The 26,696-nt window shown below is 47.1% G+C and overlaps 1 protein-coding gene across 1 annotated transcript; it reads left to right on the top strand.

Moving 5' to 3' along the window:
- Positions 1–16,746: 16,746 nt before the first annotated feature.
- On the top strand, positions 16,747–19,745 carry LOC147119247 (uncharacterized; the record flags this gene model as incomplete). Its single annotated transcript, XM_085984054.1, has 1 exon — positions 16,747–19,745. A coding segment is annotated over one exon (1,704 nt), but the record flags the coding sequence as incomplete, so codon positions are not given.
- Between the last annotated feature and the right edge of the window lie 6,951 nt (positions 19,746–26,696).

Raw genomic sequence — 26,696 nt, 5'->3', positions numbered from 1 at the left:
CCTCGGTTCCGAGGGACTGCCTAAGAAGAAGAGGTGTAAAACTGCGATCTGTTCCTGACTGAAAGTGAAACAGGTTTAAGTTTCCAGTGTAAAATGACTGGCAATTATTCTATGAAGATTTAAAGTGTTTGTGTGACAGTTTTGTGTCTACCATTGTAAGGCAGGTTAAAATATAAATTGGTTAAATTCTGCATTAAAATAGCAGAGGGAGGAGTTCACAGGAGCCTGTTAACTGCTGGTACAATTATACAACAGACATTTGATCTCCAGATAAAGAAGGACCTGCAGCGTGTTTCCAGGAATTCCCTGTTTTATTGATGTGTGTGCGTTAGACACCAGGATAACTAAAAATATACGACCTGGAACATCCACGGGGGTGCGATCCCGACAATTACTTTGGGATCACTCCCGCTGTGGAACTCCACCAGTGACCCTGCTGGAGGTTGTAGGCTCCAGGAGTGGACGGTAAGAAAGCTGGGCTTCAGTATCCTGACAAATATATTAGCCATGAGGACGGCTTCAACCGAGATCTTGGGTTCATGTCACGCTACATGTAACCTCACCTGACGCAGGGTCATCCAGACTCGAGTCGACATTGGCTTGTTCTCTCTACACAGATGCGGCCGGACCTGCTGTGATTTCCAGCAAAAAAAAATGTTTTTTGTCTGTTTTTTTGTTTTTCATACAAACCCCAGCATCTGCAATATTTGACCCCTTGTGACCCCACCTCATTGTTCTTTGATGTAATGTTTTCCTGACTGACCTGTTTGGACACCATTCACACCTTTGATTGCTGTGATTATCTCTCTGCCAAGGTGTGATAAATGGCAGTTGGAAACATCTGACATGATTCTCTGACTATATAAGCTGTGTCTTTATGCATTTCTCCACTTCACCTGACGAAGGAGCAGCGCTCCGAAAGCTTGTGATTTCAAGTAAAGCTGTTGGACTATAACCTGGTGTTGTGTGACTTCTTACATTTGACAAATATACACTGAGGAACCAGAGGAATCCTTACTGAGGAACCGTCTGGGATTTCACTGGCCAGCGTAGGTCTCTGGGTGAATGATTCCCTGACTCCCCGAACTGTCTTACATTGAACCCAGTTCAGATCAAGGTGAGTTCAGTTTATAGGAGAATAGGGTCAAATATCACCCACAATTGAGGGAGTCAAAAGCAGCCATTAGAGAGGCTAAAATATCTTTTGGAAGATGGTGTAAAATTACGGTAATAATAGTAAAAGCTTTTCCAGCTACATCAGGAGTCAGAAGACATAGAATTACAGAGTCTACAGCACAGGAACAGGCCATTCGGCCCAACTGGTCACTGCCGGTGTTTCTGCTCCACACGAGTCTCCTCCCACCACTCTTCATCTAAACCTATTAGCATATCCTTCTATTCCTTTCTCCCTCATGTGCTTATCTACCTTCCCCATGAATGCATCTGTGCTATTCACCTCAACTACTCCCTTGTGGTAGCACGTTCCACATTCTTACCTCTCTTTGGGTAAAGAAGTTTCCCCTGAATTCCCCATTGGATTTATTAGAGACTGTGTTATATTTATGACCTGTAGTTTTGGACTCCCCCACAAGTGGAAACATTTTCTCCAGGTCCACCCAATATAACCTTTTCATAATCTTAAAGACCTCGATCAGGTCACCCATCGGCCTTCTCTTTATTCTAGAGAAAAGAGCCCCAGCCTGTTCAGCCTTTCCTGATAAGTATAACCTCTCAGTTCTAGGATCATCCTTGCAAAGCCTTTTTCCACCTTCTCCAGTGCCTCTATATCCTTTTTATAATATGGAGACCAGAACTGTGCACTGTACTCCAAGTGTGGTCTAACCAAGGTTCAATACAAGTTTAACATAACTTTTCTGCTTTTCAATTCTATCCCTCTAGAAATGATCCCCAGTCCATTGTTTGCTCCTGTTATGGCCTCATTAACCTGCGTCGCTACTTTTAGTGATTTGTGTATCTGGACCCCGAGATCCCTTTGCTCCTCTACCCCATTTAAACTCTTATTTTCCAAGTAGTATGTGGCCTCCTTATTCTACCTACCAAACTGCACCACCTATCTTAAAATTAATTTGCCAATTACCCTCCCATTCTGCAAGTTTGTTAATGTCTTCTTGCATGTTGTCGCAGTCTTCCTCAGTATTAGCTCTACCTCCCGATTTGGTGTCATCGACAAATTTTGAAATTGTACCTCTGATTCCCAAGTCCAAATAGTTTCTGCCAATGGAGTTAGGAGGTAAATTTAAAAAATAAGACCTCAAAGGTAGTAATCTCAGGATTGCTACCAGTGCCATGTGCTAGTCAGGGTAGAAATAGAAGGATATTTCAGATGAATACGTGGCTAGAGGAATAGTGCAAGGGGGAGGGATTCAAATTCCTGGGACATTGGAACCGGTTCTGGGGGAGGTGGGACCAGTACAAAACGGACGGTTTGCACCTGGGCAGGGCTGGAACCGATGTCCCAGCGGGAGTGTTTGCGAATGCTCTGGAGGAGGGTTTAAACTAAAATGGCAGGGGGTTGGGAACCTGAGCGGGGAGACAGAGGAAAGGGAAACAAGGATAAAAGCAAAAGACAGGAAGGAGAAAAACAAAAGTGGCAGGCAGAGAAATCAAGAGTTTAAATCAAACATGGCCACAGTAAATAATAATTCTAAAGGATCTAAGAGCGTTAAAAGACAAGCCTGAAGGCTTTGTGTCTTAATACAAGGCGCATTCGTAATAAGGTGGATGAATTAGCTGCGCAAATAGAGGTAAACGAATATGATATGATTGGGATTACGGAAACATGACTCGAGGGTGGCCAAGGCTGGGAACTCAATATTCAGGAAAGATAGGCAAAAAGGAAAAGGAGGTGGGGTAGCATTGCTGGTTAAAGAGGGGATTAACACAATTGAAAGGAAGGATATTAGCTCTGATGATGTGGAATCTGTATGGGTAGAACTGAAAAATACCAAGGGGCAGAAAACGTTAGTGGGAGTGGTATATAGACCTCCAAACAGTAACGCGGAGGTTGGGGATGGCATTAAACGGGAAATTAGAGAAGCGTGCAATAAGGGCACAGCAGTTATCATGGGTGACTTTAATCTACATATAGATTGGGCTAACCAAATTAGTAACAATACGTGGAGAAGGAATTCCTGGAGTTTATACGGGATGGTTTCCTGGACGAATATGTCGAGGAACCAACTAGAGATCAGGCCATCTTAGCCTGGGTATTATGTAATGAGAAAGGATTAATTAGCAATCTTGTTGTGCGAGGCCCCTTGGGTCAGAGCGATCATAATATGATCGAATTCTTCATTAAGATGGAGAGTGAAATAGTTGACTCAGAGACTAGGGTCCTGAATTTAAATAAAGGGGACTACGATAGTATGAGGTGAGAGTTGGGAAGGATTGATTGGGGAATGACACTCGAAGGGTTGACGGTGGATAGGCAATGGCAAACATTCAAAGATCGCATGGATGAACTACAGAATTTGTTCATTCCAATTTGGCATAAAAATAAAACAAAAAAGGTGACTCAACCGTGGCTAACAAGGCAAATTAGGGATAGCATAAGATCCAAGGAGAGGACATATAAATTGGCCAGAAAAAGCAGTAAACCTGAGGATTGGGAGCAGTTTAGGATTCAACAAATGAGGACAAAGGGATTAATTAAGAGGGGGGAAATAGAGTATGAGAGTAAGCTTTCAGGGAACATAAAAACTGACTGTAAAAGCTTTTATAGATATGTGAAGAGAAAAAGATTGGTGCAGTCAAGCGTAGGTCCCTTGCAGTCAGAATCAGGGGAATTTATAATGGGGAACAAAGAAATGGCAGACCAATTAAATACATACTTTGTTTCTGTCTTCACAAAGAAGGACACAAATAACCTCCCAGAGATATCGGGGAAGATAGGGTCTAATGAAAGGGAGGAACTGATAGAAATCAGTATTTGTAGGGAAATGGTGTTAGGGAAATTGATGGGATTGAGGGTCGATAAATCCCCAGGGTCTGATAATCTACATTCTAGGGTACTTAAGGAAGTGGCCCTAGAAATAGTAGATGCATTGCTGGTCATCTTCCAAAATTCGATAGACTCTGGAACAGTACCCATGGATTGGCGGGTAGCTAATGTTACCCCACTGTTCAAAAAGGGTGGTAGAGAGAAAACGGGGAATTACAGACCGGTAAGCCTAACATCGGTAGTGGGGAAAATGCTAGAGTCCATTATAAAGGATGTAATAGCAGAGCACTTGGAAAAAAGTGACCGGATCGGACAAAGCCAACATGAATTTACAAAAGGTAAATCGTGCTTGACTAATCTACTGGAATTTTTTGAGGATATAACTGGTAAAATAGATAAGGGAGAACCAGTGGATGTGGTGTACTTGGATTTTCAAAAGGCTTTCGATAAGGTCCCGCATAAGAGATTAGCATGTAAAATTAAAGCACATGGGATTGGGGGAAAGGTATTGACTTGGATAGAGAACTGGTTGGCAGACAGAAAGCAAAGAGTTGGAATAAACAGCTCTTTTTCCGAATGGCAGGCAGTGACTAGTGGGGTACCGCAGCGATCGGTCCTTGGACCCCAGCTATTCACAATATATATTAATGATCTGCATGAGGGAACTAGATGTAATATCTCCAAGTTTGCAGACGACACAAAGCTGGGTGGGCGTGTGTGCTGTGAGGAGGATACCAAGAAACTCCAGTATGATTTGGACAGGTTGGGTGATTGTGCAGAAGCATGGCAGATGCAATATAACGTGGATAAATGCGAGGTTATCCACTTTGGTGTCAAAAACAGGAAGGCAGATTATTATCTGAATGGCAATAGATTGGGAAAAGGGGAAGTGCAACGAGACCTGGGCGTCCTTGTGCACCAGTCGCTGAAAGTAAGCATGCAGGTGCAGCAGGCAGTTAAGGCGGCAAATGGTATGTTGGCCTTCGTAGCGAGGGGGTTTGAGTACAGGAATAAGGATGTCTTGCTGCAGTTGTACAGGGCCTTGGTGAGACCACATCTGGAGTATTGTGTGCAGTTTTGGTCGCCTTATCTGAGGATGTTCTTGCCATGGAGGGAGTGCAACGAAGATTCACCAGGCTGATACCTGGGATGGCGGGAATGACGTATGAGGAGAGATTGAGTCGATTGGGCTTGTACTCACTGGAGTTTAGAAGAATGAGAGGGGATCTCATCGAAACTTATAAAATTCTAACAGGACTAGACAGACTAGATGCTGAAAGGATGTTCCCGATGGTCAGGGAGTCCAGAACCAGGGGTCACTGTCTAAGGATAAGGGGTAAGCCATTTAGGACAGAGATGAGGAGGAATTTCTTCACCCAGAGAGTGGTGAACCTGTGGAATTCTCTACCACAGAAGGCAGTAGAGGCCAATTCATTAAATATATTCAAGAAGGAGTTGGATATATTTCTTAAGGCTAAAGGGATCAAGGGATATGGAGAGAAGACAGGAACAGGGTACTGAATTTGGACGATCAGCCATGATCTCATTGAATGGCGGAGCAGGCTCGAGGGGCCGAATGGCCTACTCCTTCTATGTTTCTAATGGTGAACAACAGTGGTCCCAGCATCAATCCCTGTGGAACACCACTTTCTAAAGCAGCATGAATCCACCAATCAGCCAAGAAGCTTCTTGGGCTAAAATATAAATTATTCAAAAGCCCAGAGTCCAAAAGAACACAAAACATAAGCATTCTATTTTTGTAAAAGTATCAATACTTTGTAGTGCAGCACTTTCAAAAAGACTGACGTCATAGTAAAATACTGTAATTCACTCATGAAATAGTAGATTGAAAGAAGATGCCACAAAAAGTAGAACTATTTCAGCAAGAAACTGAGACAAGTTATTGGGGGTAGGCGGGAAAGTGGAGTAATCGGATCAGCCACGATCTCATTGAATGGTGGAGCAGGCTCGAAGGGCCGAGTGGCCACTCCTGCTCCTAATTCGTATGCAAGGAAATATTTCAAAGAAAGAACTCAACTGATTTCCCTTTCCTTGATTACATACAACTCAGTATTTCAGTTAGCAATGGTTTATCAGATACAGAAAATAAAATGTTGATAATATAACCCGCTCCCTGAGCTCAGGGTGTGAGCGGCCCGCGTTCCCCCGGGGTTCATGAACCCGCTCCCTGAGCTCTCTCACCTGATGTGTCAGCGGCTCAAATTGACGGGAGCTCCGGACCAATAGGAAGAGCGGGGCGGGGCGGGGCTGGAGGACCGAGCGGGCGGCGGGTCCTCCAACCAATCGGAGTGTGTGGGGGCGGGGCTTGACCTTTAAACCTGAACAACAGAAGGTGATCTGAGCATGCGCGGGAGAGGCTGATTGTTGGGTGACGCGTCCGAATTCGAGAGGCTGCAGCGGGTAAAGGCGGGTTAATGAACCCCAGGGGGACGCGGGCTTCACACACCCCGAGTGCTGCCCTAGGCCCCATTATAAAAGCAGTGAACATTATCCGCCCCCACCCGCGGGTTCCCGTTTCACTCCGGCCCGAATCTCAACAAAGCGCCAAACTCCGGGACAGACAGGAAGTGAGTCCGGGAGAGTCTGTAAATGGAGGAGAAATGGAGACTGGTCAGGGAGCGTCTGTAAATGGAGGAGGAATGGAGCCTGGTCAGGGAGCGTCTGTAAATGAAGGACAAATGGCGACTGGTCAGGGAGCGTCTGTAAATGGAGGAGAAATGGTGACTGGTCAGGGAGCATCTATAAATGGTGACTGATCAGGGAGCGTCTGTAAATGGAGACTGGTCAGGGAGCGTCTGTAAATGGAGACTGGCCGGGGAGCGTCTGTAAATGGTGACTGGTCGGGGAGCGTCTGTAAATGGTGACTGGTCGGGGAGCGTCTGTAAATGGTGACTGGTCGGGGAGCGTCTGTAAATGGAGGAGAAATGGAGACTGTTCAGGGAGCATCTGGGAGAAATCATTCAGCATTTTTTGGGGGTTGGTTTGTGTGAACAAATATATCAGTGATTTTAATGAGACTCTGTGTCCCAGCTCCTGTAAATACTGGCTGGAAAGGGGCCGGACTCTCAGGAGGCTCCACACCGCTGGCTGCTCGTGTGTCAGTGATCTCCCATCAGATTAATGTGCTTCTGCTGTGGGTGTGTTTAATAAAGTGCCCGAAGCCCTCACTGTAACGCTCTCGTATATCCCACCTGCAGTGTAATGTCCGTGCTGTGTGCTTCCTGTCCAAAATCTCCCTGATCCCCGGCTCTCCTGTTGCACCAACTCGGTATAATGGGACAAGAAGTGCCAGCTCAAGAGATGCCCACATCAGGGACGGAATGAAAGGTTCAGACATGTGGAATGTTAATCTTACACAATGTGTGAGATGCTGAGCACCTGCCCAACATTTCACCACCACACCTTCTTTCAATTAGTTTCTTCAATTTCTCTTCTGAAGCCATTATTGTATGACAGAGTCCGGTCCCCGCAGGGTACTGGCTTCCAGTCCCTCATGAGTGTAGAACTGAACCCATCAGAGTCAACACCTTCAGGGGGAGGAAGAAAAGTCGATTAAAAGGAAAAATGTTGGAGATGGTGCGATGGATTTGGATTTCAGCACAGGGAGGAGGGAGAGTGTGTGGGACGGGGATTTACAGCTTTGGGGAAAAAGAGACAAAAGATTGTTCCATAGAAACTAGAATTGTCTGTTCTGAATTTCTATCCTCTACTTACAGTGATGTCTCTTGTAAACTCCTTTTACAGGGTATTAGAAGGGGTGGGTTTACAGACAGGAAACTCAAACCAAACATCACCGCAACATCAGTGTGACTGGAAAAGCACCGAGACACACACACCCGAGTGAGAGTGTTCCCGTGCACTGACTGTGGAAAGAGCTTTAACCAGTTACACAGCCTGAAAAAACATCGCGCCATTCACAGCGAGGAGAAACCGTACACGTGTTTTGTGTGTGGACGAGGCTTCAACCGATCGTCCAACCCGGAGAGACACAAGGATACCCGCACCACGGAGAAACCGTGAAGATGTGGGGACTGTGGGAAGGGATTCAATTACCCATCTGAACTGGAAACTCATCGACACAGTCACACTGGGGAGAGGCCGTTTACCTGCTCCGTGTGTGGGAAGGGATTCATTTCCCCAACCCAGCTGGAAACTCATCGCTACAGTCACACTGGGGAGAGGCCATTCAGTTGCTCCATGTGTGGGAAGGGATTCATTCAGTCATCCAACCTGCTGACTCACCAGCGAGTTCACACTGGGGAGAGGGCGTTCACCTGCTCTGTGTGGGAAGGGATTTACTAATTCATCCCACCTTCTGAGACACCAGCGAGTTCACACTGACGAGAGACCTTTTAAATGCTCCGATTGTGCGAACTGCTTTAAAAGCTCTGAGGAACTGATTCAACACCAGCGAGTTCACACTGACGATAAACCATTAAGTTGATCCCTCTGTGGGAAGAGGTTCAGGTATTCATCCAATCTCATTGTACACCAGCGCACTCACACTGGGGAGAGACCGTTCACCTGCTCCGTGTGTGGGAAGGGATTCACTTGTTCTTCCAGCCTTCGGACACACTAGTGAGTTCACACCGGGGAGAGGAAGTTCACCTGCGCTGTGTGTGGGAAGGGATTCACTCAGTCATCAAACCTGCTGAGACACCAAGTTCACAAGTGACTGCAGGGGTTGGATTCTGCTGTTATTGCTGCTGTTAATCACATCCAGGACTGAACCATGTACATAAGAAGTAGGAGCAGGAGTAGGCCATACGGCCCCTCAGGCCTGCTCCGCCATTCAATAGGATCATGGCTGATCCGAATCTAGACTCCTGTCCACTTCCCTGCCCTCTCCCCGTAACCCCTAATTCCCTTATCTGTTAGGAAACTTTCTATCTCCAATTTAAATCTATTTAATGTTGCAGCTTCCGCAGCTCTCTGGGGTAGCAAATTCCATAGATTTACTGCCCTCTGAGTGAAGAAGTTTCTCCTCATCTTAGTTTTGAAAGGGCAGCCCCTTATTCTAAGATTATGCCCCCTAGTTCTAGTCTCACCCATCAGTGGAAACATCCTCACCGCATCCACCCGATCAAGCCCCCTCACAATCTTATATGTTTCGATAAGATCGCCTCTCATTCTTCTGAACTCCAATGAGTAGAGTCCCAACCTACTCAACCTTTCCTCATACGTCAACCCCCTCATCTCCGGAATCAACCGAGTGAACCTTCTCTGAACCGCCTCGAGAGCAAGTATATCTTTTAAATATGGAAACCAAAACTGCACGCAGTATTCCAGGTGTGGCCTCACCAATACCCTGTATAACTGCAGCAAGACTTCCCTGTTTTTATACTCCATCCCCCTTGCAATAAAAGCCAAGATTCCATTGGCCTTCCTGATCACCTGCTGACTAACTTTTTGTGTTTCATGCACCAGGACCCCCAGATCCCTTTGTACTGTAGCACTTTGCAGTTTCTCTCCATTTAGATAATAATAACTTGCTCTTTGATTTTTTCTGCCAAAGTGCATAACCTCACACTTTCCAGTATTATATTTCATCTGCCAAGTCTCTGCCCACTCACTTAGCCTGTCTATGTCCTTTTGCAGGTTTTTTATGTCCTCCTCACTCACTGCTTTCCCTCCCATCTTTGTATCGTCGGCAAACTTGGATATGTTGCACTCGGTCCCTTCCTCCAAATCGTTAATATAGATTGTAAAGAGTTGGGGTCCCAGCACTGACCCCTGCGGAACACCACTAGTTACTGATTGCCAGCCCGAGAACGAACCATTTATCCCAACTCTTTGTTTTCTGTTAGATAGCCAATCTTCCACCCATGCCAGTATATTACCCCCAATCCCGTGATTTTTTTATCTTGATCAGTAATCTTTTGTGTGGAACCTTGTCAAATGCCTTTTGGAAGTCCAAATACACGACATCCACTGGTTCCCCTTTATCCACCCTGTATGTTACATCCTCAAAGAATTCGAGCAAATTTGTCAAACATGACTTCCCCTTCATAAAACCATGCTGACTCTGTCCTATTAAATTATGTTTATCCAAATGCTCTGATACTGTTTCCTTAATAATGGACTCCAACATTTTGCCAACCACAGATGTTAGGCTAACTGGTCTATAGTTTCCAGCTTTTTGTCTACTTCCCTTCTTAAATAAGGGTGTTACATTAGCAGTTTTCCAATCTGCCGGGACGTTTCCTGAGTCCAGGGAGTTCTGGAAAATAATCACCAATGCATCCACAATCCCTACCGCCACTTCTCTCAAGACCCTAGGATGTAGGCCATCAGGTCCGGGGGATTTATCCGCCTTAAGTCCCATTATTTTACCGAGTACCATCTCCTTAGTGATTTTAATCGTGTTTACTCCTCCCGCCCACCCCCCCATTGCCCCCTGTTTGTCCAGTGTTGGGATATTTTTAGTGTCTTCTACTGTAAAGACTGATACAAAATATTTGTTCAGCGTCTTTGCCATCTCCATGTTCCCCACCACTAGTTTCCCGGTCTCATCCTCTAAGGGACCAATGTTCACTTTAGCCACCCTTTTTCTTTTTATATAGCTGTAGAAACTCTTGCTATCTGTTTTTATATTTTTTGCTAGTTTACTTTCATAATCTATCTTCCCTTTCTTAATTAATCTTCGAGTTATTCTTTGCTGGCTTTTAAATGCTTCCCAATCTTCTATCCTCCCACTAGATTTGGCTAATTTATATGCCCTGTTTTTCAGTCGGATGCTATCCTTTATTACTTTACTAAGCCATGGATGGCTGTCTTTTCTTTTACTCCCCTTTTTCCTCAGTGGAATATATTTATCTTGAAAGATGTGAAATATCTCCTTGAATGTAGACGACTGCCCTTGTACCGTCTTACACTTTAATCTGTTTTCCCAGTCCACTTTAGTCAATTCTACTCTCATACCTTCATAGTCTCCTTTATTTAAGCTCAGTACGCTGGGTTGAGATCCAACTCTCTCGCCCTCAAACTGAATTTGAAATTCAACCATATTATGGTCACTCATTCCAAGGGGATCCTTTACTAGGGCATTTTTTATTAATCCTGTCTCATTACACAGGACCAGATCTAAGATTGCCTGCCCCCCTGGTTGGTTCAGTTACATACTGCTCAAGGAACCCGTCCCTAATACACTCTATGAACTCTTCCTCAAGGCTGCCATGCCCAATTTGATTAGTCCAGTCAATATGAAAGTTAAAATCCCCCATGATTATAGCTGTTCCCTTATTACAAGCCATCTGCTGATGTTAAACTCCAGCCAGTTATAGGGTTATTAATATTCTGGATATATAGCTGATTGACTTGTTGGGGCTGCAGTGTCCCTTTAAGAATCATTGTCTTTGATCTTTCCCCTTAATTCAGGACTTTCATAATTTCTTATGAATTTTACTTTAACCCTAAATTGACCTTTGGTACAAAATCTACAATTTATTCTCCGAAAAGTTCCACTGATTAACATCTCCAGTTAGAAAGCGCTGATTAATCCTCACTGACAATTCTTACTGACTTGCACATTACACACAGTGGCAACTCCATTATCCACCAGAAAGAAGGGGAATGGGAATTGGTGGAGAATCGAGAGTCCCCAAATGTTGCCCCTCCCGTCTGGTACAGCAATCCCCTCGGCACGGGAATGGAGACAAGTCCAATCCAAGTAACTGGCTGAGTTTAATCTTTCTGGGCCTGTGGGATTGGTTTATATCAGACAGGAAGAGATTGGTGTCAGTGACTGTATCTAAACCATACTGTATCTGCCCTGGGAGTGTTTGATGGGACAGTGTAGAGGGAGCTTTACTCTGTATCTAACCCATGCTGTACCTGCCCTGGGAGTGTTTGATGGGACAGTGTAGAGGGAGCTTTACTCTGTATCTAACCCGTGCTGTACTTGCCCTGGGAGTGCTTGATGGGACAGTGTAGAGGTAGCTTTACTCTGTATCTAACCCGTGCTGTATCTGCCCTGGGAGTGTTTGATGGGACAGTGTAGAGGGAGCTTTACTCTGTATCTAACCCGTGCTGTACTTGCCCTGGGAGTGCTTGATGGGACAGTGTAGAGGGAGCTTTACTCTGTATCTAACCCATGCTGTACATGCCCTGGGAGTGCTTGATGGGACAGTGTAGAGGGAGCTTTACTCTGTATCTAACCCATGCTGTATTTGCACTGGGAGTATTTGATGGTGGGGACAGTTTTTAAAATCAAAATGTATTCGTTTTTATGGGATGTGGGCATCGCTGGCAAGTCAGCATTTATTGCCCATCCCTAGTTGCCCTTGAGAAGGTGGTGGTGAGCCGCCTTCTTGAACCACTGCAGTCCGTGTGGTGAAGGTGCTCCTACAGTGCTGTTAGGGAGGGAGTTCCAGGATTTTGACCCAGCGACGATGAAGGATCAGCGATATACTTCTAAGTCAGGATGAAGTGTGACTTGGTGTAACTTGGAGGTGGTGGTGTTCCCATGTGCCTGCTGCGCTTGTCCTTCTCGGTGGTCGAGGTCACGGGTTTGGGAGGTGCTGCTGAAGAAGCCTTGGCGAGTTGCTGCGGTGCATCTTGTAGATGGTACACACTGCAGCCACGGTACGCCGGTGGTGGAGGGAGTGAATGTTTAACGTGGTGGACGGGGAGCTGATCAAGCGAGCTGCTTTGTCCTGAATGGTGTTGAGGCTCTTGAGTGTTGTTGGAGCTGCACTCATCCAGGCAAGTGGAGACTATTCCATCACACTACTTACTTGTGCCTTGTAGATGTCAAGGGCAGTCACGCTTACCTCTCACCTCACCTTGGAATTCAGCTCCTTTGTCCATGTTTTGACCAAGGCTGTAATGAGATCGGGAGCCGAGTGGTCTTGGCGGAACCCAAACTGGGCATCAGTGAGCAGGTTATTGGTGAGTAAGTGCTGCTTGATAGCACTGTCGATGACACCTTCCCTCACTTTGCTGATGATTGAGAGTAGACTGATGGAGCGGTAATTGGCCGGATTGGATTTGTTCTGCTTTTTGTGGACAGGACATACCTGGGCAGTTTTCCACATTGTCGGATAGATGCCAGTGTTGTAGCTGTAATGGAACAGTTTAGCTAGAGGTGGGGCTAGTTCTGGAGCACAAGTCTTCAGCACGATAGCCGGGATGTTGTCGGGGCCCATAGCCTTTGCTGTATCCAGTGCGCTTAGCTGTTTCTTGATATCACGTGGAGTGAATCGAATTGGCTGAAGACTGGCATTTGTGATGCTGGGGACCTGAAGAGGAGGCCGATATGGATCATCCACTCGGCACTTCTGGTTGAAAATGGTTGCAAATGTTTCAGCCTTGTCTTTTGCACTCACATGCTGGGCTCCACCATCATTGAGGATGGGGATATTCATGGAGCCTCCTCCTCCTGTTAGTTGTTTAGTGGTCACCATTCATGACTAGATGTGGCAGGACTGCAGAGCTTTGATCTGATCTGTTGATTGTGGGATTGCTTAGCCCTGTCTATAGCATGCTGCTTCTACTTTTTAGCATTCATGTAGTCCTGTGTTGCAGCTTCCCCACGTTGGCACCTCATTTTTAGGTACGCCTGGTGATGCTCCTGGCATGCTCTTCTACACTCCTTATTAAACCTGGCTTGATGGTAATGGTAGAGTGAGGGATATGCCGGGCCATGAGGTTACAGATTGTGTTGGAATACAATTCTGCTGCTGATGGCCCACAGCACCTCATAGATGCCCAGTTTTGAGCTGCTAGAACTGTTCTGCACCTATCCCATTTAGCACGGTGGTAGTACCACACAACACGATGGAGGGTGTCCTCAGTGTGAAGATGAGACTTCGTCTCCACAATGACTGTGCGGTGGTCATTGCTACCAATACTGTCATGGACAGATGCATCTGCGACAGGTAGATTGGTGAGGACGAGGTCAAGTAGGTTTTTCCCTCATGTTGGTTCTCTCACCACCTGTCGCAGGCCCAGACTGGCAGCTATGTCCTTCAGGAATGGGACAGCTCGGTCAGTAGTGGTGGTACCGAGCCACTCTTGGTGATGGACATTGAAGTCCCCCACCCAGAGTACATTCTGTGCCCTTGCTACTCTCAGTGCTTCTTCCAAGTGGTGTTCAACACGGAGGAGTACTGATTCATCAGCTGAGGGAGGGCGGTAGGTGGTAATCAGCAGGAGGTTTCCTTGCCCTTGCTTGACCTGAAGCCATGAGACTTCATGGGGTCCACAGTCAATGTTGACAACTCCCAGGGCCACTCCTTCCCGACTGTATACCACTGTACCACCACCAGCCCTGTTGGGTCTGTCCTGCCAGTGTGACAGGACATATCCAGGGATGGTGATGGAGGAATCTGGGACATTGGCTGAAGTGCAGAGGGAACCTTACTCTGTATGTAACCCGTGCTGTACCTGCCCTGGGAGTGTTTGATGGGACAGTGTAGAGGGAGCTTTACTCTGTATCTAACCCGTGCTGTACCTGCCCTGGGAGTGTTTGATGCGACAGTGTAGAGGGAGCTTTACTCTGTATCTAACCCGTGCTGTACCTGCCCTGGGAGTGTTTGATGGGACAGTGTAGAGGGAGCTTTACTCTGTATCTAACCCCGTGCTGTACCTGCCCTGGTAGTCCTTGATGGGACCTGGAGGAATGAGAGGTGATCTCATATGAACATAAGATTCTGAGGGGAATTGACAGGGTAGATGCTATGAGGTTGTTTCCCCTGGCTGGAGAGTCTCAAAATAGGGGGCATAATCTCAGGATAAGAGGTCGACTATTGAAGACAGAGATGAGGAATTTCTTCACTCAGAGGGTTGTGAATCTTTGGAATTCTCTGCCCCAAAGGGCTGTGGATGCTGAATCGTTGAGTATATTCAATGCTGAGATAGATTTTCGGCCTCTAGGGGAATCAAGTGATATGTGAATCAGGTGGGAAAGTGGAGTTGAGGTCGAAGATCAGCCATGATCTCATTGAATGGTGGAGCAGGCTCGAGGGGCCGTATGGTCCACTCCTGCTCCTATTTCTTATGTTCTGAAGGTGACCACTGTGTGTTTTTATTCATTCACAGGATGTGGGCATCGCCAGCAAGGCCAGTATTTATTGCCCATCTCTAATTGCCCTCGAAGGTGGTGGTGAGCCGCCTTCTGGATACAACTGAGTGACTCGCTGGGTCATTTCAGAGGGCAGTTAAGAGTGAGCCACATTGCTGTGGGTCTGGAGTCACCAATAGGCCAGACCGGGTAAGGATGGCAGATTTCCTGCCCTAAAGGACATTAGTGAACCAGATGGGTTTTTACACAATCCGATAGTTTCATGGTCATCATCACTGATACAAACTTTTCATTCCAGATTTATTTAATGTTGTACTTCATCTTTTTCTGGCAAATCAAATATTTTAAAAACCTGAGCCGCTGTATTGTGAGACAATAGCAAAATACTGCAGATGCTGGAAATACGAAATAACAACAGAAAATGCTGGAAAAACTCAGGCCAGGCAACATCCATGGAGAGAAATTAGAGTCAACGTTTTGGGTCAAAACCCTTTATCAAGACTAAAGAGGCACAGGGAATGAAATAATCTCTTAATCTATTTCATTCCCTGTGCCTCTTTAGTCTTGATAAAGGGTTTTGACCCGAAACGTTGACTCTAATTTCTCTCCACAGATGTTGCCTGACCTGCTGAGTTTTTCCAACATTTTCTGTTGTTATATTGAGACAAAGCGCCTTGTGTCCAATAAGGGGAATAAAGGCCCACAGCCTCCCCTGGCCCCGGGCCCTGAACAAGGGACTGGAGAAACTCGCTGCCCTGTGGATCAGACAATCAGCCGGCGCCAGTCCCGCCCCTCGGGCTCCCCGATTGGTTGGAGGACCCGCCGCCGGCTCGCTCCTCCAGCCCTGCCCCGCTCGCTCCCTATTGGTCAGAAGCTCCCGTCAATCAGGCCGTGGGCCTGGGTCACGCGTCCCTCGCCAACTTTACAAAGCAAGCTTCGTGAGGTCGCCGGGCGGAGCTGCAGGTCGGCGGGAGCGGGGTCGGGAGATTAATAAACTGCGGGTAGGCCACGCCGCAGGGTTTATAAAGTTGGAGAACGGCCTCAGGCCCAAATGAGATCCCGCGGCCCGGTCTGTGTTCCACCGGACGGCAGCGGTGAGGCTTTTTCTCGGTGATAGGCCAGGGCTATGCGCCGCCATCTTGGTGGAGGAAAGACATGCCGGTTCCACCTGCAGCACAGCGCATGCGTGGCCATCTTGGTACAGGAACAGGGAGTGGGCGGGGCTTCAGGGTCCCAGTGACCAAGAGAGACAATCATTGACTCGTTGATTTTATTCTCACTGCACACAGCGGGTGGAGAACTGAACCCAACCAGAGTAGAGGGAGGGGGAAAACTGGGAGTGGAGGAAAGAAATGTTGGAAATGGTGCGATGGGTTTGGATTTCAGCACAGGGAGGAGGGAGAGTGTGTGGGACGGGGATTTACAGCTTTGGGGGAACAAGAGAGGAAAGAATGTTCCATAGAAACTAGAATTGTCTGTTTTGAATTTCTATCCTGTACTTCCAGTAATGACTTTTGTAAACTCATTTTACAGGCTGTGAGAAGGGGAGGATTGACAGACGGGAAACTCAAACCAAACATCACGTCAAGATCTGACAGAGTCGCTCAATTCATCAGGACCTGAATATCCTCGGCCTTTTTCTCTGTTCTTTCTATGGGAAAAGATTTCAAACATCAGTGTGACTGGAAAAGCACCGAGACACACACACCCGAGTGAGAGTGTTCCAGTGCACTGACTGTAAAAGAGCTTTAACCGGTTACACAGCCTGAAACATCATCGCACCATTCACAGCGGGGAGAAACCGTACACGTGTTCTGTGTGTGGACGAGGCTTCAACCGATTGTCCAACCTGGAGGGACACAAGGACACCCGCACCACGAAGAAACCGTGGAAATGTGGGGACTGTGGAAAGGGATTCAGTTGCCCGTCCCACCTGGAAACTCATCGACGCAGTCACACCGGGGAGAGGCCGTTCACCTGCTCCATGTGTGGGAAGGGATTCGCTCACTCATCCTACCTGATCAGACACCAGCGAGTTCACACTGGAAACATGCCGTTCTCCTGCTCCGTGTGTGGAAATGGATTCACTCATTCAACCACACTGCTGATACACCAGCGAGTTCACACTGGGGAGAGGCCGTTCACCTGCTCCGTGTGTGGGAAGAGATTCACTCAGTCATCCAACCTGCTGAAACACCAGCTTGTTCACTCTGATAAGAGACCTTTTAAATGTTCTAAGTGTGAGCTGAGCTTTAAAAGTGCAACTGGTCTGCTGAGACACCAACGCACTCACACTGGGGAGAGGCCGTTCACCTGCTCCGAGTGTGGGAAGGGATTCACTAATTCATCCAACCTGCTGACACACCAGCGACTTCACACTGAGGAGAGACCTTTTAAATGTTCTAAGTGTGAGCTGAGCTTTAAAAGTGCAACTGGTCTGCTGAGACACCAACGCACTCACACTGGGGAGAGGCAGTTCACCTGCTCCGAGTGTGGGAAGGGATTCACTAATTCATCCAACCTGCTGACACACCAGCGAGTTCACACTGAGGAGAGACCTTTTAAATGTTCTAAGTGTGAGCTGAGCTTTAAAAGTGCAACTAGTCTGCTGAGACACCAACGCACTCACACTGGGGAGAGGCAGTTCACCTGCTCCGAGTGTGGGAAGGGATTCACTAATTCATCCAACCTGCTGACACACCAGCGACTTCACACTGAGGAGAGACCTTTTAAATGTTCTAAGTGTGAGCTGAGCTTTAAAAGTGCAACTGGTCTGCTGAGACACCAACGCACTCACACTGGGGAGAGGCAGTTCACCTGCTCCGAGTGTGGGAAGGGATTCACTAATTCATCCAACCTGCTGACACACCAGCGAGTTCACACTGAGGAGAGACCTTTTAAATGCTCGGACTGCGGGAAGTGCTATAAAAGTTCCGGGGAACTGATGTGCCATCAACGTGTTCACACTGATGAGAGACCGTTCAGGTGCTCTCACTGTGGGACTGGGTTCAGGCAGTCATCTGACCTCACTGTACACCAGCGCACTCACACTGGGGAGAGACCGTTCACCTGCTCTGTGTGTGGGAAGGGGTTCACTCGCTCATCCCACCTCACTGCTCATCAACTTGTTCACACTGATGAGAGACCTTTTAAATGTTCTGACTGTGAGAAGAGTTTTAAAAGCAAAAGGAAACTGATACAACACAAACACACTCACACTGGGGATTGGCCGTTCAGCTGCTCCATGTGTGGGAAGGGATTCACTCAGTCATCCACCCTATTGAGACACCAGCCAGTTCACACTGGGGATTGGCCGTTCAGCTGCTCCATGTGTGGGAAGGGATTCACTCAGTCATCCACCCTGCTGAGACACCAGCGAGTTCACAATTCACTGCAGGGGTTGGATTCTGCTGTTATTGCTGCTGTTAATCACATCCAGGACTGAACCATGTTAATTGTGACAGTTGGGGTTTGTTTCTGTTGATGTTAATGACCCCTACAACTGGGCTGGAGTTTAATATTCTGGATATGTGTCAGCTTTGTGTTAAACACATTGTTGTAGATTTTTGTCTTTCCCACCTGAGTGTTTAGCATCACCTGGCTGGAGCTCAGAAAGGACAATCTGGGGGAGGATCGTACGGTGGGAACAGAACTTCAGCCTGGACACAGTCCTTCAGGGCCACACTGAGAGGGGCAAACAGCACTTTGGTCTTTCTCGTCTCTCTTCATTGACAGCAAAGGCTCTGTGAGGGTTAATCTTGAGGCCTGTAAGAAATGTGTCCCATCTGCTCTCTTCCATGGTTCAGAGCTCCTAGGCACGGAACAGAAGGCTCCTTTAAAACTGTGTTTAGAGTCGGGAAGAACAACGGTGAACGCTAGAAACGTGCTGTCAAATCAGCGATTGGTGTCAAACTGCGATCTGTTCCTGACTGAAAGTGAAACGGCAGGTTTAAGTTTCCAGTCTAAAAATGACTGGCAATTATTCTATGAAGATTTAAAGTGTTTATGTGACAGTCCTGAGTCTACCATTTTAAGGCAGGCATTAACCCATTTAAAATAAACCCGTTTAAAATAAATTGGTTAAAGTCTGCATTAAAATAGCAGAGGGAGGAGTTCACAGGAGCCTGTTAACTGCTGGTACAATTATACAACAGACATTTGATCTCCAGATAAAGAAGGACCTGCAGCGTGTTTCCAGGAATTCCCTGTTTTATTGATGTGTGTGTGTTAGTCACCAGGATAACTAAAAATACACGACCCGGAACATCCACGGGGTGCGATCCCGACAGTTACTCTGGGATCACTCCCGCTGTGGAACTCCACCACTGACCCTGCTGAAGGTTGTAGAGTCAGGGAGTGGGGCCTCCAGGAGTGGACGGTGAGAAAGCTGGGCTTCGGTATCCTGACAAATATATGGCGAGGAACCAGAGGAATCCTTACTGAGGAACCGTCTGGGGTTTTACCGGCCAGCGTAGGTCTAGGGGTGAATGATGCCTGACTCCCCGAACTGTCTTACATTGAACCCAGTTTGTAACAAGATGAGTTCAGTTTACAGGAGAATAGGGACAAATATCACCCACAATTGAGGGAGTCAAAAGCAGCCATTAGAGAGGCTAAGAGATCTTTGGAAATGAAGATGGTGCACAATTGTGGTAATAATAGTAAAAGCTTTTCCAGCTACGTCAGGAGTCAGAAGACATAGTTACACATAGTTACATAGAATTACAGAGTCTACAGCACAGGAACAGGCCATTCGGCCCAACTGGTCACTGCCGGTGTTTCTGCTCCACACGAGCCTCCTCCCACCACTCTTCATCTAACCCTATTAGCATATCCTTCTATTCCTTTCTCCCTCATGTGCTTATCTACCTTCCCCATGAATGTATCTGTGCTATTCACCTCAACTACTCCTTGTGGTAGCACGTTCCACATTCTGACCTCTCTTTGGGTAAAGAAGTTTCCCCTGAATTCCCCATTGGATTTATTAGAGACTGTGTTATATTTATGACCTGTAGTTTTGGACTCCCCCACAAGTAGAAACATTTTCTCCAGGTCCACCCGATATAACCTTTTCACAATCTTAAAGACCTCGATCAGGTCACCCATCGGCCTTCTCTTTATTCTAGAGAAAAGAGCCCCAGCCTGTTCAGCCTTTCCTGATAAGTATATCCTCTCATTTCTAGGATCATCCTTGCAAAGCCTTTTTCCACCTTCTCCAGTGCCTCTATATCCTTTTTATAATATGGTGACCAGAACTGTGCACTGTACTCCAAGTGTGGTCTAACCAAGGTTCAATACAAGTTTAACATAACTTTTCTGCTTTTTAATTCTATCCCTCTAGAAATGATCCCCAGTCCATTGTTTGCTCCTGTTATGGCCTCATTAACCTGCGTCGCTACTTTTAGTGATTTGTGTATCTGGACCCCGAGATCCCTTTGCTCCTCTACCCCATTTAGATTCTTATTTTCTAAGTAGTATGTGGCCTCCTTATTATTCCTACCAAAATGCACCACCTTTCTTAAAATTAATTTGCTAATTGCCCTCCCATTCTGGAAGTCTTGCATTTTTTAAATATTCGTTCATGGGATGTGGGCGTCGCTGGCAAGGCCAGCATTTATTGCCCATCCCTAGTTGCCCTTGTGAAGGTGGTGGTGAGCCGCTGCCTTGAACCGCTGCAGTCCGTGTGGTGAAGTTGCTCCCACAGTGCTGTTAGGAAGGGAGTTTAACCCATGATTTTGTCACAGTCTTCCTCAGTATTAACTCTACCTCCCAATTTGGTCATGGTGTGGAGATGCCGGAGTTGGACTGGGGTGGACAAATGTAAGAAGTCACACAACACCAGGTTATAGCCCAACAGCTTTATTTGAAATCACAAGCTTTCGGAGCGCTGCTCCTTCGTCAGGTGAAGTGGAGAAGTGCATTTCTCCACTTCACCTGACGAAGGAGCAGCGCTCCGAAAGCTTGAGATTTCAAATAAAGCTGTTGGACGATAACCTGGTGTTGTGTGACTTCTTACATTTGTCCCAATTTGGTGTCATGGACAAATTTTGGAATTGTACCTCTGATTCCCAAGTCCAAATTGTTTCTGTAAATGGTGAACAACAGTGGTCCCAGCATCGATCCCTGTGGAACACCACTTCCCACCTTTTGCCAGTCTGAGTAGCTACTCCCAACCCCTACTCTGTTTTCTGTTTTGTAACCAGCTTGCTATCCATAACAGTTTGTAAGATCTAGAAGATGACCAAGGTCAGGCCGTGTGGAGTGAAGGGCCAGGCAGCAGAATGGATGGAAAGATGGCTACAAAACAGAAATCAGAGGGTTGGAGTTAAGGGAAGTTTGTTGTGATCTTTCCATCCATTCTGCTGCCTGGCCCTTGACTCCACAGGGCCTGACTGTGGTCATCTTGTAGACCGTACATACTGCAGACACAGTGCACCAGTGGTGGAGGGGGTGGATATTGAGTCCTGTGGCAGGGGCACTGATGAAGTGGATTTCTCTGTCCGTGAGTTTTGAAGCATCGTTAGTGGCGTTTTTCACCACTTTCCACCTTTTAAAAACAACCTTGCTGCCAGTTTATTAAAGCCATTAACAGCCGCTCGGGTGGGACACACCAATAACTGAGGCCTTGTTTCCCTCACAATGACAGGCCTGAACCCGAGTTAGAAAACATTTAGCAATTAAACCAGACTGGGCGGGGACTGAGGTGTGAGTCAGTAACGGAAAATTGGTGGCCAGCGTACTTCACACCAGGCCTGAGGACTCGGGTTTCTGTATCATTTATTTATACATTTGTTTATTGCCCAATCTCAATCAGACGGGCGGGTCATCTTGCTGTCCGGCGGAGGCGAGGTTCCCCAATGGAGGGCTCTCTACGTGGGGGTCCTTCCCTGCACCATTGGGGATCTGGGGTGGAGACTGTTACAAGGAGCTGTCATGTGCAACAACTTTTAAGCTCCTTTCTGGACTCCAAGGCCAGATGTGTTTTCTGCGGCCTAGAGGAGTCCATGGGCCGTGTATATATTCAGTGTGAGAGGTTGCAGCCCCTGTATAGTTACCTGAAGGGGCTGCTCCTCAACTCTTGGTTACACTTTAGCCCCACGCTCCTAATCTTTGCCCGCCCAGTGCGGAGGGGGGTGGGTAAGTCAGAGGATCTTCTCCTGGACCTGCTCTTGGGCCTGGCAAAAACAGCAACTTGTAGACCCAGGATGGGCGGGGCCCATGGGGGGTCACTCTGGCTGCCTGCCTCTCTCCCGTGGTCTTGTCCCTGCCCAGGTGGCCCTGGAGAGGGAGCAGGCGGTGTCCACCGGTTCACTTGATACCTTCCTCGACCGGTGGGCACCTCGGGTTAAAGAGACGATAATCGATCCTCACAATCACATTGTGATGTAATTATTAATTGTGTGTGTGTCACAAATACATTTCTTCTATTTTGATACAAAAGCTCGACTAGACATGTTAAACGACTAGTTATTTAATCAGGGCTGCAGCTGCTGAAAGGTTGACTGTACTGAGGTTTGTGGCCAGAGCTGGCAGACGTGTTGTTCTGAAGTCTGATGTCTCACACCTGAAGAGTCTGTTTATGTCGTGTTGTAATGACCTTTTTCTGTTGCCTGGTGTCAGAAATAGAAATCAAAGGGAGATGATGCCCCATTCTGTTAATCAACTCTTTGACACATTTCCATGCATTTCCACTTCTTAATTTACAAAGATCACAACTCCATTAGTGAACAATGGATTGCCAGTCTGCCACTTTTTAGTGAGGCTTGAAAGGATTCGCTGTGAAGCGACACCTGCCCATCTGTCTGTGTGTCACTGTGTTTGGATTGTGTTAGACAACAGTCCTAATATCTCGCCTACATCCATTACAATTTTTGAAATGTTAGATTGTACTTGGAAGAAGTTGAGTTTGAATCTGACAATTCTGAAATTGGGAGCTGTTAATGATTTCTGTTTTTCACGTAACTATATAGTGATGTGATCAGTCAAAGCAAATTAAAAGATGCTGCTATTTACTGAACACAACTGAATAATTCTACAAGGATGCTATCGCAGTCTTCCTCAGTATTAACTACACCCCCCAATTTAGTGTCATCTGCAAATTTTGAAATTGAACTTCTGATTCCAGAGTCCAAATCATTCATGTAAATGGTGAACAACAGTGGTCCCAGCACCGATCCCCGTGGAACACCACTTCCCACCTTCCGGCTGTCTGAGTAAATACCTTTAACTCATCCCGTCACTATAACTGGACTTGTCTCCATTCCCGTGCTGAGGGGATTGCTGTACCAGACTGGAGGGGAAACATTTGGGGACTGTTGTGTATTTTGAATGTGTATTAGAATTGTCCCACATGGGATACCGTAGTGGTGATTTGCAGTGCACTATGGGAAATGTAGTGCATTGAGTGAAGAAGCACTTTGTAAATAAAATGGCCGTTAACTAAACTCTCCACCCCGGAGTCCTTCTTAATTGTTTATAGGTAAGGGTATAAAACCCCTTGAGACACAATAAAACTGGCGACGAGGACGACGGACTTGCGCATCACTTTGCACTGGAATCGACGATATTTGAAGTAAGAAGTTCCTGTCTTTTCTTAATGGTGCGCCCGCAGTTTAGTGCTGATGCAATCGCCTCGTAAAGGTGGCGGTTCGTGTGTTGCACAAATAAGAAGGGGGAGAGTAACGATACAGTGAAACGAAGTGGAGGAAAAGGACTGTTTACAGTCCTTTTCCTCCACTTTTTTTTTAAAGATTTTTAAAAAAAAGGAAAACAAAATGGCTATGCTAACCGGAGCATTTGGACCATTTGATGAAACGGCGGAGCAATGGAGTGCTTATACAGAGCGTTTCGGATTTTTCGTGACTGCTAATGGCATTAAAGATGACGTGAAAGTGGCGACGTTCCTCAGTGTGATCAGAGCAAAAACATTTGGCTTGTTACGGAGTTTGATGCACCCGGATAAGCCTGGCACTAAGACATATGATCAGATTGTGGAAGTTTTGGAAACACATTTCGCACCCAAGCCGCTGCTGATTGCCGAGAGGTTCAGGTTTCACAAACGAAACCAAGGGGAGGGTGAGTCCATAGCCGAACATGTTGCAGTGCTAAAGAAGCTAACTGAGCATTGTGAGTTTGGTGAAACTCTAAATGACACTGTCCGTGATAGGTTTGTGTGTGGATTAAGATGTGAAGCAACACAGAAGCGCTTGCTCACGACTGACAAACTGATGCTTAAATCAGCAGTGGAGCTCGCTCTGTCTATGGAGTTAGCAGCTAAAGATGCATAGCTGTTGGGGGCTGCAACAAGAGTGTACAAGGTAGCAGCATAGGCATGCAAGGGGCGCCAGAGAGTGTTAGAGGTGGAAGGTCAGGTCATCAGCCATCTGACTGCTGGTGTAAAGACCTGACCTGTCGGAAATGTGAAAAGAAAGAACACATTGAACGTGTGTGTAAAGGGCAAAGCAAACAATCCTACACAGAGACACACAAAAACAAACAAGGAAACACATCCAACTGGCGTTCTAAAAAGAAAAACCTACACACGGTGAAACAAGAACAGGAAGACCGTGACACAGACTCTGATGGGGAACTGAATCTCCATGTGTTAACGGTGAATGGAGTCACTCCACCACTGGAGGGAATACCGGTCAAAATGGAGCTAGATATGGGGGCCGCTGTCTCCTTGATTTCAGAGAAGCTATTCAAAGAAAAACTGAACCACCTATCACTGATGCCAGCCAAGCTCATCTTAAAGACCTACACTGGGGAAACAGCCCCAATGCTGGGTAAGACGGAGGTCAAGGTGGAGCTTAATGGACAAACCATGATGCTGCCAGTTTACGTGGTCAAGGGTGACTATCCATCCCTGATGGGCAGGCCATGGTTGGAGAAAATTCATCTGGATTGGAAAAAAGTGAATGCGGTGTCAGTCGAAGAGGCGGGGCTAGCGGCAGTGTTGACAAAGCATACGGCTGTCTTTGACGGAGAATTGGGGAGTATGAAGGGGATTACGGTCAAACTCAAGGTGAAGCCTGACAGCCAGCCACGACTCCTGAAGGCCAGGAACGTTCCCTACGCCCTCAGACCAAAGGTGGACGCTGACCTGGAGCGTCTGGTCAAGATAGGGGTCCTGGTGCCGGTTTCGCACAGTGAGTGGGCCACGCCCGTGGTGCCAGTGATGAAGGGTGACGGCGTGGTTCGCTTATGTGGAGATTTCAAAGTAACAGTGAATCCTGTGCTCTCAGCTGAACAGTACCCCCTCCCCATCATTGAAGATCTTTTCGTGGGTCTAGCAGGCGGTCAGAAGTTTAGCAAGATTGATCACTGCCAAGCCTACTTGCAGATGCATGTAGAAGAGGACTCACAGAAGTACCTCACCATCACCACCCACAAGGGCATCTACAGGTACTGCCGCCTACCCTTTGGTATAACGTCAGCAGCAGCATTGTTTCAGCGGGCTATGGACCAGATCTTAAGTGGCATTCCAGGGGTACAATGTTATCTCGACGATATCCTTGTCACAGGAAAGGACGACAACGAGCAGCTGCAGAACCTGACGAAGACACTGGGAAGACTTGAAGAATATGGCTTACGCGTTTGCAAGGACAAATGCGAATTTTTCAAGCCATCAGTGGAGTACCTAGGCCATGTCATCGACGCGGACGGCCTACACACCGCATCGTCGAAAGTGAAAGCCATTGCCGACGCTCCTGCACCTACAAATGTCAGCCAGCTGCAGTCATTCTTGGGTCTCCTGAACTATTACGGAACGTTTATTCCACAGCTGGCATCACTGTTGAAGCCATTACATGAGTTGCTGTGTCAGGGCAAGGCCTGGACGTGGACGAAGGAGTGCGAAGCTGCATTCAAGAAAGCCAAAGCAGCTTTGACTGACCCCAGAGTGTTGACGCACTTTGACCCGTTGTTGCAGATTCAGCTGGCCTGTGACACGTCGCCTTATGGCGTCGGTGCGGTCGTGTCCCGCACCTTTCCCTCAGGCGAAGAGAAGCCGATTGCATTCGCGTCAAGGTCCCTGAGCAAGCCGGAGGTGAAATACCCGCAGATCGAAAAAGAGGCTTTGGGCATCATCTTTGGAATCAAAAAGTTCCATCACTACTTGTTCGGAAGGAAATTCACCTTGCTGATGGATCATCGTCCTCTGACATCGATCTTTGGTCCACACACAGGAATACCCTCCCTGGCAGCATGCAGGATGCCGCGCTGGGCGCTGATGTTAAGCGCTCACAATTACAACATCAAATACCAGAGGTCAGCAGCACATAGCAATGCGGATGGATTGTCAAGACTTCCGCTGCCTGTGCCCTCTGAAGGCTGTAAGCAGAAGATTTTCTACTTTGACATGGTGAGCAATGCCCCTGTCATGGCCCGGCAGGTCAAGAAAGAGACCAGACTGCACCCTACGCTATCCAAGGTGCTGGATCGGGTGATGCGAGGAGACGGATCACGGGTGTCAGACGCACCACCTGAGCTCCTACCTTACCTGTCGAGGGAAGGAGTTGTCTGTCACATCAGGTTGCCTGCTTTGGGGCATGCGAGTGATCATACCACCAAAGCTGCGGAAACATGTCCTGAACGAGCTGCACTCAGGACATTGTGGTATTGTCTGGATGAAGGAGCTGGCACGAAGCTACTTCTGGTGGCCCGGTGTGGATCATGAAATTGAAGTTGAAG

Source organism: Somniosus microcephalus, chromosome 4 (assembly GCF_052327205.1).
Source record: "Somniosus microcephalus isolate GS21.2 chromosome 4, FLI_Smic_1.0, whole genome shotgun sequence".
Lineage (NCBI taxonomy): Eukaryota > Metazoa > Chordata > Chondrichthyes > Squaliformes > Somniosidae > Somniosus > Somniosus microcephalus.
This window is presented reverse-complemented; position numbering and strand designations above follow the sequence as displayed.